Source organism: Hoplias malabaricus, chromosome 7 (genome assembly GCF_029633855.1).
Source record: "Hoplias malabaricus isolate fHopMal1 chromosome 7, fHopMal1.hap1, whole genome shotgun sequence".
Taxonomy (NCBI): domain Eukaryota; kingdom Metazoa; phylum Chordata; class Actinopteri; order Characiformes; family Erythrinidae; genus Hoplias; species Hoplias malabaricus.
The window spans coordinates 43,060,219-43,075,763 of NC_089806.1; the positions used below are offsets into that span (position 1 = coordinate 43,060,219).

General features: G+C 43.5%; 2 protein-coding genes across 4 annotated transcripts in view; both read right to left on the reverse strand.

Moving 5' to 3' along the window:
- The window catches only part of prkg3 (protein kinase cGMP-dependent 3), a 22,507-nt gene continuing 6,962 nt past the window's right edge, over positions 1-15,545 (reverse strand). For all 3 annotated transcript variants that reach the window (XM_066676387.1, XM_066676386.1, XM_066676388.1), the window contains exons 2-22: positions 13,117-13,212; positions 12,405-12,467; positions 11,612-11,741; positions 11,061-11,227; positions 10,855-10,968; positions 10,602-10,707; positions 10,340-10,403; positions 10,171-10,248; positions 9,964-10,052; positions 8,692-8,757; positions 8,096-8,143; positions 7,824-7,862; positions 7,310-7,421; positions 6,642-6,778; positions 5,916-6,005; positions 5,069-5,210; positions 4,532-4,695; positions 4,232-4,348; positions 3,531-3,593; positions 3,064-3,139; positions 1-1,729 (exon numbers count right to left, since the gene is read on the reverse strand). In XM_066676387.1, the coding sequence (XP_066532484.1) occupies positions 1,643-1,729; positions 3,064-3,139; positions 3,531-3,593; positions 4,232-4,348; positions 4,532-4,695; positions 5,069-5,210; positions 5,916-6,005; positions 6,642-6,778; positions 7,310-7,421; positions 7,824-7,862; positions 8,096-8,143; positions 8,692-8,757; positions 9,964-10,052; positions 10,171-10,248; positions 10,340-10,403; positions 10,602-10,707; positions 10,855-10,968; positions 11,061-11,227; positions 11,612-11,741; positions 12,405-12,467; positions 13,117-13,204 (2,040 nt within the window). In that variant the 5' untranslated portion in view covers positions 13,205-13,212 and the 3' untranslated portion in view covers positions 1-1,642. The remainder of the gene's footprint in view (positions 1,730-3,063; positions 3,140-3,530; positions 3,594-4,231; positions 4,349-4,531; positions 4,696-5,068; positions 5,211-5,915; positions 6,006-6,641; positions 6,779-7,309; positions 7,422-7,823; positions 7,863-8,095; positions 8,144-8,691; positions 8,758-9,963; positions 10,053-10,170; positions 10,249-10,339; positions 10,404-10,601; positions 10,708-10,854; positions 10,969-11,060; positions 11,228-11,611; positions 11,742-12,404; positions 12,468-13,116; positions 13,213-15,545) is intronic.
- The window catches only part of LOC136701726 (phospholipase ABHD3-like), a 16,899-nt gene continuing 14,547 nt past the window's right edge, over positions 13,194-15,545 (reverse strand). Inside the window, exon 10 of the transcript XR_010803853.1 lies at positions 13,194-13,212. The gene's annotated coding sequence lies outside the window, so the exon portion shown is untranslated. The remainder of the gene's footprint in view (positions 13,213-15,545) is intronic.

Below are 15,545 nucleotides of genomic sequence, written 5' to 3' on the forward strand. Positions count from 1 at the left end.
CTAGGTACAAGGTCATTGGGTCACATCTGTGGAGCTCAGAAACACCTGAGCTTTTACTGAGACGTTCTGTTATTACTGATACACTGATGTGCTGATGGTTCCAGATGTGCGATCTAACCAGATGACAGATGTGGTGTAGATGTGCTAATGCAGTTTAATGTACTGTATTTACTGCCTCCACACTCTAGAACCAGGCAGATCTTCAGAGCTCCTGGGTTAAAAATGATGGGTCTATTTAGAAGCGAAAGTTCTGACATGGTTCTCATGGTGATCAATGTTGTTCTTTAGATCAATAAAGCATGTGTTTGGATGGTTCTACTAATGTTCTACTGTTGTTTGTCAGTGTGAAGAAATGTTCAAAGGTACACACTTAAAAACCCCAAAGGTTCTCAGAGTGTTCAGGGTTCTAAACAGAACCATTTTCTTTACTAAAGAACCCTTGTAGAAGCAACATTGTAAGAGTGTATAATAGAGGTAAGATCTGGTGTTTTTGCTACTGGGCTCCCCCTACAGCTGCAGAGTGTAATTCACCTTTACAGCACTATCCTGAAATCAAAAGGGAGGAGGTAGGGAGATGAGGAAGGGAGGGGAATGTTTCTACCCTCCTCTAGAAGTTACATAGTGCAGTTTCTGCAGTGCTGAGCTCAAAGTAGCAAGAACGGAGTCTATATTCTTCTGATTACAGCTCAGTGGAGCATCACAATCATTTTTGAAGCTGTAAGTTTAAGGTAAAAATACTACCTACTGTTACTTTAAACCAGAATTCATGGTTCTAAATAGAACCACTGTCTTTAACCAAGAACCTGAAGAATGTCTGGATGAACGCAGACCTGGCTTTCTCATTCTGCAAAGTTCAGTCTTAGAAGTTGGTCTAAAATGAACTTCTACTCACAGCCGGAAATAATCCACACATTCAGTGATGCTGAGGTCGGGGCTCTGGTGACCAGCCCATTGCATCTTATTGTTTTTTGTGTCTTCTTTTGTGTCTATTTCCTTTTCTCAGTGAAGGGGTTGCTTCTCCCCATGTCCAGCTCCATGACCTACACATCCTTTCAGACCCATAGTGTTGAGTTGTTCTTCTCACTGTTGTGAGAAGCACAGACACAAACAGCTGTGTTCCAGATGTGTTCCGATCTGAAGTGAGAGTGAAACATTTTCTGCTCTTGAGAAAGCTGAGTTTTTTTAAATCCCCATTTTCTGGTGGACTTGCCCTTCCTAATATTTCTTTTAAAAGTGGAGCATGTGATGGTATCAGACCTCCTCCAAAATGTCTAAGAGCTGTGGCTAAACAAAGGAAAGTGCAAAATTCAACCCAGATTTGGTGTGGTCATGTGACCTAATGTACATTTTGAGTCCATACCAGCGTCCATAACACAAACGTCAACAGCCCTCATCACGTCAGCATTTCTATTCAAATGAAGTGTAAACCAATGTGACCAAACATCCAAAACACACAGACAAACACCATCCCGCCAGTAGAGGGCGCCTCTACTCTCACAAAGAACACTTGAGGCAAAGGTGTTACACCGGGGTCTTCTCTTTTCGGGATCAGTGTAGTGTCTTTGGGCTCAGTCTCAGCAGTGGTTCAGTGCAGATGCTTTTATTTAGTTTCTAGATATCAGGGGAACCAAAAGAGGTCTGCTCAGAAATCCCGATCCCAGCCCGAGAACTCCTCATCTGCCAGGGTTTTATCGTACGGGAAACGGTCAAAGTTTATATAACACGGACCCTGCAAAACACACACAAACACATGAGAATACAAGAATGTTAAGCATGGCACAGGACACTCTTGGATTGGTCGACCATCCTCAGTGCAGCAGTGACACAGAGGGGTTTAAAAACTCCAACAGCACTGCTGTGTCTGATCCACTCTACACCAGCACAACACACACTAACACACCACCACCACGTCAGTGTCACTGCAGCGCTGAGAATGATCCACCACCGCATCACACCTGCTCTGTGGGGGTCCTGAGCGCTGGGGGAACAGTGGGGAAGTATACAGAGCAACATATGGACTGCAATCTGTAATTATAAAAGTACACAGTGCTTCTGAGTGGTCAGTGGAGCTGATACAATGGACAGTGAGCACAGAAACAAGGAGGTGGCCATTTTAATGTGTATACAGTAATGGGGTTTCCATAGGAACCGTTCAATGATGATATAAACTTTATTTAAAGGCCATTTAAAGTTGGCACTCGCCAGAACTCATGGCAGACGTGTGTTTAATTCGTATTATGTTATCCACATTAGCGTGTGTTTGTGTGTTTGAACAGCTGGCGAGGTGTATTTATGCATTTTATTTTGTGGTTGCCAGAGTGAGCTGAATTAAACCCCTGAAATAATGACAGCTCGGTGCACTTTGCCAAAGTCTTCATCAGCGCGACCAGTTTATTTACCCACAGGAGTCGCAGCGAGGAGGGGAGCAGGCTGGAACCGAGGGTATTGAGGTTTTAGTGGTGTATGTTCCTGTTTTCATTGCCCCCAGATCAGGATCATCTCACATAAGAGCAGTTCCCCCACACTAAAGAACTACGTCTGACACATCTAGACCACTAGGAGGCAGTCTAACATGTGTTTCGTACTGTGAAGAAGAATCAGTTAGCCGTTCTCCACCAAAGTGGATCTGTTTTTGTTCCCTTTTGCAAACCTAATTATCTCGTGGAAACAAAGAATATTAGCTTTTTCAGCAGGAATCGTGTTAATGTCTGTGGGCGTGTTGAGATAAAGAAGCTTCAGAAAGAGCACAGAGCCTCAAATAAAGTGTCACTGAGCACTGGAGCTGAACTATACTTAACTATTAGTGTTATATTGGCCTAGATTTTGTGCTGGGTTCTCACTGTTCTGAACTCTGCATCATTTACAAACGTGTATCATATCTCCCTCTGATCTAACCTCTCTGTACACAGTCTCTATCCCTATAGCTCTGACTCTGGCGCTGAATTCAGAAAACAAGCCCCACAGCGCCCCCTGCTGATGATGTATCCTTGGTTCCCCCAAAACTGGTAAAAACATAAGAGGGCAGTTCGCCGGAGAGAACCAAGGTTCTACTTGAGGACTGACCTTTCTGATGAGCTTGGCTGTTGGCGCGGAGATCTGACCCATCCTCAGTCTGTGCCAGTTCATGCTGTTGAACCACCTGACGGATCAGAGCCAGGCAGAGTTAGGGGTGTGTCTAAACGGGTGGCACTGGGTTGGAAATAACCCCAACTCACCACCCCAACAAATCCCACCCACAAATCCCACCCCAAATTTAACCCCTCAGCCAATGCAACTGGATCAGAGAACTGTCAATAAATGCTTGATTTTCAAAAAGTAGAATCACAGCACCACATTATTCAAACAGGATGTCAGGCATAACTCTCTCTCTCTCTCTCACACACACACACACACACACACACACACACAGAGCTTTTATCTCTCACCTGTCTCTCTCTCTCTCTCTCTCTCTCTCTCTATATATATATATATATATATATATGTATTGATTTCACCAGTGTGTGTGTGTTTGTGTTTGTCAGGAATGTCACCTGTGATTACGGACGTCTTTGATTCCATTTTTGGTGTTTCCTAACCTCTGACCTGGCCGGGGTCTGAAAAAACAACACAAACAAGTGTTTATTACAGTGAAATGTAACCAACAGTAGCATTTCATTAGATGACAATGATGATTATTATTATTATTTTATTGATGTGGTAATGGACCAGTCTCGTCACAGCAATGACACTGACATGGCAGTGTGTGTGTGTGTGTGTGTGTGTTTGTGGTCTAGGTATTCATCACCATGTAGAGACCAAATATCTGTTACCACTGGTATTGTGGAGACTAAAATCAACCCATGGTGTAAATCAATAGGTTTTAAGGTGAAGATGAGTTAAGGTTAGGGTTAGGGTGGATGTATTTATGGTTAAGGTCAGAGTAAGTCTCCATGAAAGGAATGGAAGTCTATGTAATGCCCCCTTAAATCACGGAGACATGACTGTGTGTGTGTGTGTGTGTGTGTGTGTGTGTGTGTTTCACTGCTGGGTTGAGACTTACTCCAAACCCAAACATATCCAGACAAGAGCAACTCTGGCCACTAACAAACGACTAAAATATGGTCACCAGACAGAGTAGGGTTTCCGATAAAGTGGCCAGTGAGTATCAAGACTGCGCTGTCAGATCTCAGGAGTGTGACACTGCCCTAGAGATGAATTTCCTCACAATTCCACTTCCGCTGGATCATCTTACCTGCAGAGTTTACTAATGAGAGACCTGGCGCCCTCCCCCATGTATGGGGGGAATTTAACGACACCGTCCAGGATCTTGGCGTAGATTTTCTGAGGCTCTGAGCTGGAGAAAGGTGGGCTGGAACATAACAAAAGGGGCAGTGAAGCCTTAAAACAGCTATGCGATATCTGACATAAATGTACAACCACAAACCCACCCTCCTTCACAACCAGGTGCTGTAATTTTCTCAGATCAACACTGCCCTCTGCTGGTAGTGTCTCCTATTACATCCCATTGACCACCTTCCCTAACTAGCATTACCTGCCCACCAGGAGCTCAAAGACCAGGACACCCAGTGACCAGAAGTCAGCTCCGAAATCATGACCCTTGTTCTGAATGATCTCCGGGGCCATGTACTCAGGGGTCCCGCAAAAAGAGTAGGTCTTCTGACCCCTCCGCAGCTCCTTCGCAAAGCCAAAATCCACCTGGAGATACGGACAACGAGACAAACGTCCTCAGAATCAACACAACGTGAAACACTTAAAGGGCCCATAGCATGGAAAATAAACATAAATAAACATACACAGACAACATTCCAGTTCATGTCAAAGCATACCCTCACTCCCTGATCCATATAAGGCAGCACACACAGGCTGTTTAAAACTGTTCATGGCTGTGATGTCACATGTACATGTAAACACTGTTCCTTTTAACTGAGACAGCTCCATCTACTTATGGGGAGGTTATATTACACAGCTCTAAGGGTCACTGGGAGTTTAACCAAAGTCTAAGTTTAAAACATAGAGATACAAGGTTCTGTTCTGACAGTGACCGATGTAAAAGGTGATAAATTCTGACCAGTTTGACATATCCCTTCGTGTCCATCATCAGGTTCTCAGGCTTCAGGTCTCGGTACATTATGTTTTTTTTGTGGAGATATGAATATGCCTCCACTACACACGCTGCTACAAACACAGCAATGTTCTCCTCAAAACGGCCTCTGTAAAACACACATATACACACACATAAATACACACACACACACACACACACACACACATAAATAAATACACACATACACACATAAATAAATACACACACACACACACACACACACACACACGCACACACACACACAAATACACACACACGCACACACACACACAAATACACACACACGCACACACACACACATATACACACACATAAATACACACACACACACACACACACACACACATAAATAAATACACACATACACACATAAATAAATACACACACACACACACACACACACACACACACGCACACACACACACAAATACACACACACGCACACACACACACAAATACACACACACGCACACACACACACATATACACACACATAAATACACACACACACACACACACACACATAAATAAATACACACATACACACACACACACAAATACACACACACGCACACACACACACAAATACACACACATAAATAAATACACACACATACACACATAAATACACACACATTAAAGTACACACACACACACACACACACACACACACACACACACACACACACACACACACACAATGCTGAATTAATGTTATGTTATTTCAAGTGCTGAAGTAGTATTTAAAAAAATCCCCCACAAACAAAATTTTTTATAAAATACAAATCTTTTAAAAACAACCCCGACTCACACTTCTTTCAGTTTGGTCCAGATTTCTCCGCCCGAGCAGAACTCCATCACCATGTAGATGTAGCGAGAGTCTTTAAAGGCAGCGTGGAGCCTACGGCAAGAGAGAGAGGTCACTCCAGAATTTCATATTTTAAATATTTCAGGACGGCCGTCAATAAGGATTTGAATGAATCTGTGTTATTCCATGTGTCCTCCTATTATTACCAGCTGATTTAAGGTGGACATATGTCATTATTATGTCTGGAGAGTAACTGTGGTGAATACCATGATGCCCCAGGAGCAGGAGATTGGGGGCAGGAGGGGGCAGGTTGGCCTTCTAGGTGTTTCTCCCCATGCATTACTTTTGTTTCCGGGTGTTATTCTGCAGGTATTTCTCGTTTGTTTGGCCAGCAGCGATGCTTTAGGGAGCCTCCTCCATCTAACTTTGGGGGGCTCAGATCCCATTAACAATGTTCATGAAGAAGTAATGAATTATTCTTCTTTTTTTCCATTTCTCCATTAGGTGCAGCTCCCAAAGTGAAGAATCAAGCTGCTGTGAAGCCCCTGTATTAACCTCTTTATGCTCCGTAGAGTGCCCCCACATGGGGGCGCTGATGATGAGAATGGGATTTGTGCAGAATTTCTGCTACATCCAGGCCAGGCCACTAGGTGTCAGTATAAGGTGAAGATAAACCTATTAAAGACTCATGATATATCAGGCAGCTCTGGAGTCTGAGAGAAAACTCACCGGACGATAAAGTCACTCTCGATTTCCTGAAGGATCCTCTTCTCAAATATGACATGAGCGCCCTGTCTCTTCTCCACAATCAGCTTCTTGCTGACCTTCTTCATGGCAAAGTACTTGCCGTGGTGCAGCGTGGTCACCTGCAGATTCACACGATGATATTCATCATTAACATTTACAGCATCAGATGTTGGCTAATACACGTAGAGCCAATGTATGCTTCTGTGTCGAACCTACGGTGTACTAGGTACTGTGTAGTCACACCGTACCCTACTACGTACCCTACGAGGAGCCTAATGCACACCTCCTGAGAAGATTTACAGCTTCATCACAGCAACAGGTCCCTGGAGCTGTGTGACTGTGACACTACCTGCTGCGCCACCGTACCGGCCTATCTGAGATACTGTGCACAGTTATTTATGATCTACACTGTGCACTACATAGGGTGGAGGAAGATATTTGAGATTTAGCTCTAGTGTATTGGTGGCGTAATTGCAACACCCCAAGACACAAGTATAAATGTTCACGACGGTGTAGGGCACTTACACAGACTACGATGTAGAATGCAGAAGCATACATCAGCCTTAAAGTGGTTTCCAGTCTGATCTGAATCAATCAAGCATCTGGAAAACATCTGGAGGGCAAGTTTAGTGTTATAGCATGTACTGTACCAGTTCCACTCGTCCAAATCCTCCCAGGCCGAGGGTCACGGGTTCTCCCTGGTAACGGCCCTCCTGATACAGGACAGGGATCAGATCCTTCAGCTTCAGGTAGGACACCAATCTGCCGCACAGAACCAGAAAATAACCTTTTAGAACTTTACACAGAACCTCCTAAGTTGGGGCCAGGCTTGCCATGAGCAGAGAGCACACCAGACGGAGACAGCTTGTTTATTTACTCATCTCTTGACACTGGGGCTTCGTAAAAACGCATTCGACTGGTTTCAAGCGCAAAAAGACGGTGAGGAAACATCTTCTGAACTTTATAAAAAAAAAGGGTTTTTTCATTACAATCGTGAACATTGACTTTAAATGATTGTGTTTCTGAATTATCTGAGACACTCAAGCGTCTGGAAAACGTTTGGAAGGTCAGTTTAAGGTCAGTTCAGTGATATCAGAAGACAGGCCAAACCAATGTAGATTATAAAACATAATAAAATGATAATAACACACTGGTGGATTTTACCTCTCTTTTTCTGAAGTGTCTGTGATCTCCAGATCGGACCTGAATCAAAAAGAAACTCCAAGTTAATTCCCTTCAAGTTAAAGCATTATTCATTCATTCGTATTCCCACTCTGCTCCATCCTGTTCAGGGCGGCTGTGTGTCACCAGGAGCCAATCACAGATCACTGGGTCCAAGGCAGAAACACTCCACCAGACCAGGCTAACAGCAATGCTAATAGGGTTAAATAAATACTGATGGAAACATGACCAAACTGTGAGTAAAGGCATCATACTCTTCATGAAGCTCCAGACTTTCAATAGGAATGGTCTCCTCAAAAACCCTGCAGAGAAATCAGAGCAGATGATCAGGGCAGATCCTACAACACTGTATCCACAATCATAGCGCAGCTATAAACCTTTCATTACACAGGGGCGTGGTCTGAGATCTGTTAGGATGACCATGGAGTCAAGACAAAACCAAATGTCCCGAGACCCCAAAAAGCATGAAATGACAATATGCAAATGAGGGCACTTGTGTTTGTTATTTGTCAAATATTTTGATATCATCTTTACATATCTCTTCTATTCAGTTTAAAAGATTAGGTCCAGGTTAAACCTAATCAATTACTGGCTTCTAAAGAAGTGACTGACAGTAGGAGGTGATAAGCCCCGCCCCCACAGGAGTCAAATCTAGACTGCCTAAAGTTTTTAGACAGAACATGAGCAGGAGACATGTAACTAACTCCATGAAAAGCATTAACTGGTTATTTTACAGTGTAAATTGCCCTCTAAGTAGAAATGCTCCACTGGCCTTGTTCTTTACGCCACAGACCTTTGTCGTTAAACAGATATCAGTGAGATACAGATGTGTGATTCATCAGAGACTCACTCTTTATCGATGGAGAAGCAGGTGACTTCTCCCACAGCCGTGCACGTAGCCGTCCTCAGGATGGCTCTGAAAAACACACACTTTTCAAACCTTTTCAGCACATCGCTCTATTCACAGTTCAAGTGTGGAATAAACTCTACTGTATCTGCGTCAGGTTTTTGTGCCACTGAAGTGTCTAGTGCATATCACGACTATATCACTAAATGCTACTGACCCAAGCCTGCATCCAAACAGAACCTAACCTCAACACTAGGCCTCATCCCGACCCCAAGCCCAACCCTAATCCAAACATCACCTCACCGCTAGGAATCAGGGGGACCGGCTGGTATCAATTTCACAATAGTCATAAAGTGCGAGTGTATACAGCGGACGCAGCCAAAATCACAACTCATTCTCAAGCAAAATATTCTATAAAAGTCTAATTCATGTGCTATTATATGATAGAATATTTTGCTTGAGAATGAGATTTGATTGATTTTGGCTATATATATATATATATATATATGTATCACCACAACCCCAGCCCTAACTCTACTTCAACACTAAACATCACCCCAACCTCAACTTCAACCCCAGCCCCAACCCTAACTATAACCCTGGGTAGCATTCAAATCTGTAGCTGTAATTTTACAGTAAATTACAATACAGAATTTTAGGCATGCCATGAGCACATGTAGTAAATACCATTTACAGTAATCAAGGCAATATCCCAACATTCCCTGAGTGTATATGTGTATTTATTTAATCTGTCTTCACTAGAGCTGCAGTAAAACACTGCACACGGACTGTACTTTATTGGTGACTTAAGTGTCACACCCTGGCCCTGTGTCTGTTTTCCCCACCATGTTCTCTTTTAGCACATGGCTCTGTTTGTTGTTGTTGTCTCCGCCCTAGTCCTGCCTTAGCTCCACCCTCTCGTCAGTGTCTCCTTTGTAGTCCTGCCCTCTCGTTATCAGTGCCAGGTGTTCCTTGTCAGTGCTTTGTATAAACACCCCTCTGTTTCCCTGTCTGTCTTTGTTAAGTTTGGTTTAGTTCTGTCTTTTCTGCCCGTGTTTGTTTTGTTTGTATCTTGCTTTCGTTTTGTTAATAAAGTGTTCTTTGGGTTTACGTCCACCTCCTTGTCTTCTCCTGCCCAGCCATGACTCTAAGCAGGTCACAAATTACTGCACATTTTACAGGAAATTATTTACAACGTACAGTTAAAGGCAGGTGAACCTTATATACATTTAATGAGAAAGCAGAAAAACGTAGGAGGGTATAATCTGTATTTACCGGATGAGAGCAAGCTCTCCGAAATGTTCCCCTCGACCCATTTTACGGATAACTTTCTGCTGCCCGTTCACCTTCTTTGTGACCAGAACCTGAGCCGTGAAAAAGACATTTAAAAGACACATTAAAAGAGCAAATCCACAACATTTTCAACGTTTTTTGAAATGAAAAGATTAAATATTGATTTAAATTAAGGCGTGTCCCACTCACCTCTCCTTTGAGGATGATGTAAAACGTGTCTCCCTCTGCGCCTTCCCTCACAATCACCTCATTGTCCTGAAACTTCACCTACAACGTGGACAAATCCTTTCAGAATTTCTTGTTATTAAATGATTCATTTTTAGGTACGTTATAATAGTTAGCACTGACTGGTACAGACCTCCTCCATCGAGTCAATGATGTTGGACAGCTGTTCATCATTCAGGGCTTTCAGAGTGCACGCACTGGGGGAAAAGACTCGTATTATACACACACACATACACACAGAGCTCTAACACGACCTGTAACACTGAATACACACGGTTAATATCAACAAGACGAGGTAAACACACTCCACTGGTCACTTCACCACACACACACAGAGAGAGAGAGAGAGAGAGAGAGAGAGAGAGAGAGAGAGAGAGAAAAGAAAACATTCTCACGTTTTCAAGAAGCCCATCAGCTGCTCCCGTTTCTTCTTGGATTTGCTGGTCATGATGCTCCTGTAGGTCTGTCTCTCGATGCACCACAACCGGACAGCTGTCACCGCTAAAGGAGAGACAGACAGACAGACACGAATAGACATAGACAGAAAACAATAGTCATACAAAGAAATAAAAGACTACAGCATTATTCTGTTAAAGCTGAGGTGCAGGACTGGCCACCCCAGGGTAGAAGGCCGTGCCGGAGACTGACCTTTGACAGAAGCCGTGCGTTTGCAGTTGTAGAGAATGGCCAACTCCCCGAAAACATCTCCCGTGGTCAGAGTTCGCAGGTCCCTCCCCGCCTGAGTAACTCGGAGTTCCCCCGCTGGAGAGAAGAGAGACATGCTGAACACCCCGGACCTTCAAGCCCTCAGACAGCACTGCACTAAAGACCAACACACACACACACACTCTTACCAGCAACAATGTACAAGCTGTCACCCTCTGTGCCCTCTTTGATGATCTCGTCGCCAGGGCAACGGTCTAGAACGCTCAGCAGCTCCACCATCATACTGATCTGGTCCTCATCTAGACGACTGAGGAAGTCATTCTTCCCCATCGCCTTCATGATCTGAGCTCTCTCACTACAAAACACACACACACACACACACACACACACACACACACACACACACACACACGTTATGAGACCTGGAAGGAGATTGGTTACACATTTTATTTACACGATGCTAAATGTGCTGTTTATTTTGAAAACTTATTAGCAACAATTGCATTTTTGGAGTGAAGTATTCCTTCGAAGGCTCTCCTCCTCTAAACCCCACCCACTTCTCTTGTGAACCCCACCTACGTCTCATATAAGCCCCAGCCATTTCTTTTCAAACTCCCACTTGCTTCTCCTGTATACTCCATTGATTTTACACCATCGACCTGAGTCTAATTGTGCCCCCTCCACCCCCCACCCCCACATGTTCACTAGGTAATGACTCCTGGAATCAGAGAGTGTTAACCTGGGGCTCTTTTTAACTTTGTTGGCTTGAATATCCAGGTCCTCTGGGATGGGCTCCAGAGCCATGACCCCTGTCCTGCTCTGCCGGACCTCATGAACACCATCATGGCATTCCCTCGGAGAGGCACATTCTGATAAACACACACACACACACACACACATATCCAAACAGTCAATAAAACAACCTCATCAGCATCATCAAAAAGACAGTATTTAATATCCTTATATTACATACGAAACCTATTACGCACATGGCCACACCCACGTATGGGACCCACTCTATGAAGCATAAACTGTTGATTCCTCTTCTCTGGTGGGCTGGACTTTAAAGTAACACTAGGTAGTATTTTTAACTTCAGATTACAGCTTCAAAATCATTGTGACGATTCACTGAGCTGTAGTAAGGATAATAGACGCTCTGTTGTTATTACTCCGGGCTCAAAACTACAGAAACTGCACTATGTAACTATTGGAGGAGGGTAAGAGACCTCCCTCCCTTTCCTTCCTCACCCTGTAAAAGTCAAAAGTGCTGATACAAAATCAAACTTAGAGTTCCTTTAAAGAAGAACTATTAAAAAACATAAATATTGTTGTCTATTTTGTGGAGGCGGAAATGACTTGTTGCAGCTTTAAGGCTTTAAAATCAGTGTTAAAATCTCTGTTGCTGTTTCTGCTGTGGCCTCCTCCTTACGCAGCTTAGTAAAGAGACACCAGAGAAACCACAGGATAACCGTCTTATCCATTAACCATACGTCCATTATGAATTCCAGAAAGAGGACACTTGGAATACACACCCAGCTCATCCAGACGACTCTGTAGATCCTCCAGCAGCCTCTCTTTCTCCTTCAGCCTCTTCTCTGGAGACGTTACAGAAGAAGAAATATGAATTAGCATAGCAACTTCACACTTTTTCTTAAACAGGTGTCCCTTATTTAATTCCAGTTTCTGGACTTTCCCAGGACATTACGTTTCCAAACGCAACTGAATTATCTTCTAGCTAACTGTCTCCTGAATATGAATAACCTGAGGAGGCTTCTGATTGGTGCAGCGATCTAAGCATTAGCGCAATTGCCAGGAGTCTTATGCCGCTTTTCCACTGCATTGTACCTGTACACTGCTCTACTCTACTGGTCTCTACTCTCTGTTTTGGTACCTGGTTGTTCCCCTCCCTGCCAATTTACAAAACCCCATCCCTTACAGGAAGAGAAGGCTTGGAAAAACAGCAGCGGTAACGTTAAGCGGTGTGTACTCATGGTGTATTGGCGTGTTGTTGTTGTTTGGGACTGAACACAGCTCCGTCATCAGTTCAGACAGATCAGTAGAGTTTGTTCCTTCCTTGTTGCAGCGTCCAGCTCTCGCTGGATTCTTTCGTCGGCCACCGATCCAAGGAGCGTTTGAACCTCTTCAAAAGACGACGGCGTCATTTTACGAGCTGCCGTCGTGAGTCGGATAAAAACAAACGTGATCTCTGCTGCAGCTGGAGATTTTACAGATGGGGTTTCTTACCCAGGTCCTGGTTTTGGTTCTGAAGCTCCTGGTTGACCTGGCACTGCTTCTCCAGTTTCTGGCGTAGCTCCATCAGCTTCGTCTCCATGGTGGTCCCTGCAGAAACACACAAATTCACTAATTAATGCTCCCCCATTATGAGGCTAAGTGGTCAGAGGACGGGTAGTTCTTGTGGGGGGTGAATTAATTTGAGGAACCCACAAGGGCAGTGTGAGAAACTCTATGGAAACATGACATAGCACATTTACACGAAAACACACATACAAACACATACAGGTTTAGAAATCAATGCATATGAAATGCCACTACCAGGCTGTTGTGAAATACAATGCTTGGAGCAGAGATGATATATACGGTGTAATATAATATAGTAAATAATGATATTTTATATGTATTTAAAGCTTGTGTGTTTGTATAACAGTGAGCTGTATGTGTTTCTGCTTAAGGCCAATTGTGTCAGCAGGCAGCATCCTTGACCAGCTGGAGTCCAAATGCTACATAAATATTTCAAACTCCAACTCAGCAGGGGGCGCTGCTAATATCACTAATATTTCAAGGCTAGAAAACCTATATAAGAGCACTGCATCCTAAAACTAACATGTACTGTTTGTTTGTCTTGTGTTTGATGCTGTTTGTAGCTCAGCACTGCACACTATACGTCACAAAATGGCTACAGGAGACGTTGTTTATGGCCAGACATAACGAGACAGTTATGCTACAAGGTTAGCTGCTTGTCCAACACTGTCCCAGATCTTCATCTTCATAAACAAACAAATTGTAAACGCTGCAATTATAGGGAGACAGTTATTTGTTTTAAAGTAGAGGGCACTGGGGACACAACATGCATCCGTCATCGTAAGGATGTTGTGGCTGGGGGCTTGGAGTGGGCAAGTTGTAGGTCCAGGCCAGTGTGTGTGTGTTTATGTGCTTGTGAGGACAGGAAAGAGTTAAACATCTCTAAAATCATGCAACTATAAAATGATATGAATTAAACTCCTATGTGAAATCAATGTAAAATCCTAGAAATCCCTGTCGGGTGCGTTTTTCACATCCCAAAAAGAGGACATGCCCAGGGAAACGAGGACATAGCAATTATGAATACATGTTAATTTTCTTATAGAGGCAGATGTATATATTTGTATTTACATCAGAAAAGCTGCATTTGCTATGTCCTTTTATATCTTAGCACAGCTTCTTTTCACAGTAGGGGGTACCCTCCCCCTCCCATTTCATTCATCATTGCTCCCTAGCAGCTCAACACAAGAGTCACAGTCTCTTGATTGTCAGGAGTGAGCACTGTGCTAGTTAACCTGGAAAATAATGTGTTCCAGAACTGACCCAGGCAAATGTAGGCCTCACATATGGATGCGTGATGGATCAGTGATGAGACCAGGAAGGATTAAATATAGGGTCCAAATGGGCTCAATGCTAATTGTTTGCAAGAGGGGTATAAAGCCCACAGACTGCAGCAGTGGACATGTGTTCTCAGGAATCCTCTAGTTTTTATGAAGTAGATAACACTAAAAATCACTATCCCTGGCGGTTCCTCTTTTTAAATATATAATCATCAACCAAGCTTTTGCCCTGTGGACAGAGGTGACACACACATGATCTTATTTGTCTTTACTCCTTCCTGGACATTGAACGTTCCTTAGATTAGCCCGTGGCTCACAGCGCCATAAAACCCTCTATCGAGCCATTACAGACAACGAATGTCAAACAAAAGCCTACTGTTTTGTCAATAGCCTGGGTGTACCCTAGCTATACGGGGCTGGACTGCAGTGTCTCAGGATGAAGATCTAGCCACTGGCTGTTCATTGAGGGTTTGTCCCATTTTTGTACTTCTTTGTGAAGGATTTACACTAGACATTGGAACATTGCAGTGTGGATTTGATGGCGTTCAGTCATGTAAACATGAAAGAGGTCAAGAACCAAAAATGTATAGAAGAGACCCTTCACTCTAAAGAAAGCAGTTCACTGCTGAAATCCACAACATTGGTGGGCTTTATACCCCTCTGACCAACATTTAGCATTGAGCATAGTGCCTCAGGCTCATTTGATTGATGTGTGTCATGTTTTACTTCAAGCTTTTCAAGATCCCCACGACCAGCTGGAAAATTTGGTCCAGGGTAGTGAAGGAACAGCACAGCCTCCTCCTACAACATCCATGGCTGAGTTACCCTAGAGGAAGACACCTAGCCACAACTGCTACCATGGCACTAGTGTGTATGTATGTGTGTGCGTTCACGCTCACAGATGGGTTAAACGCAGAAGACACATTGTACACAGTACCATGACAAACAAATACAATTTGTATTACATTATCATTATCATACAAATTCTATGCCTGCAAGTGTCTACAGTGTGAAATAACAGTTATAATGGAGTCCAATACTTCTGGACAAGGAGTGGATTCCTCAGTTAGCACA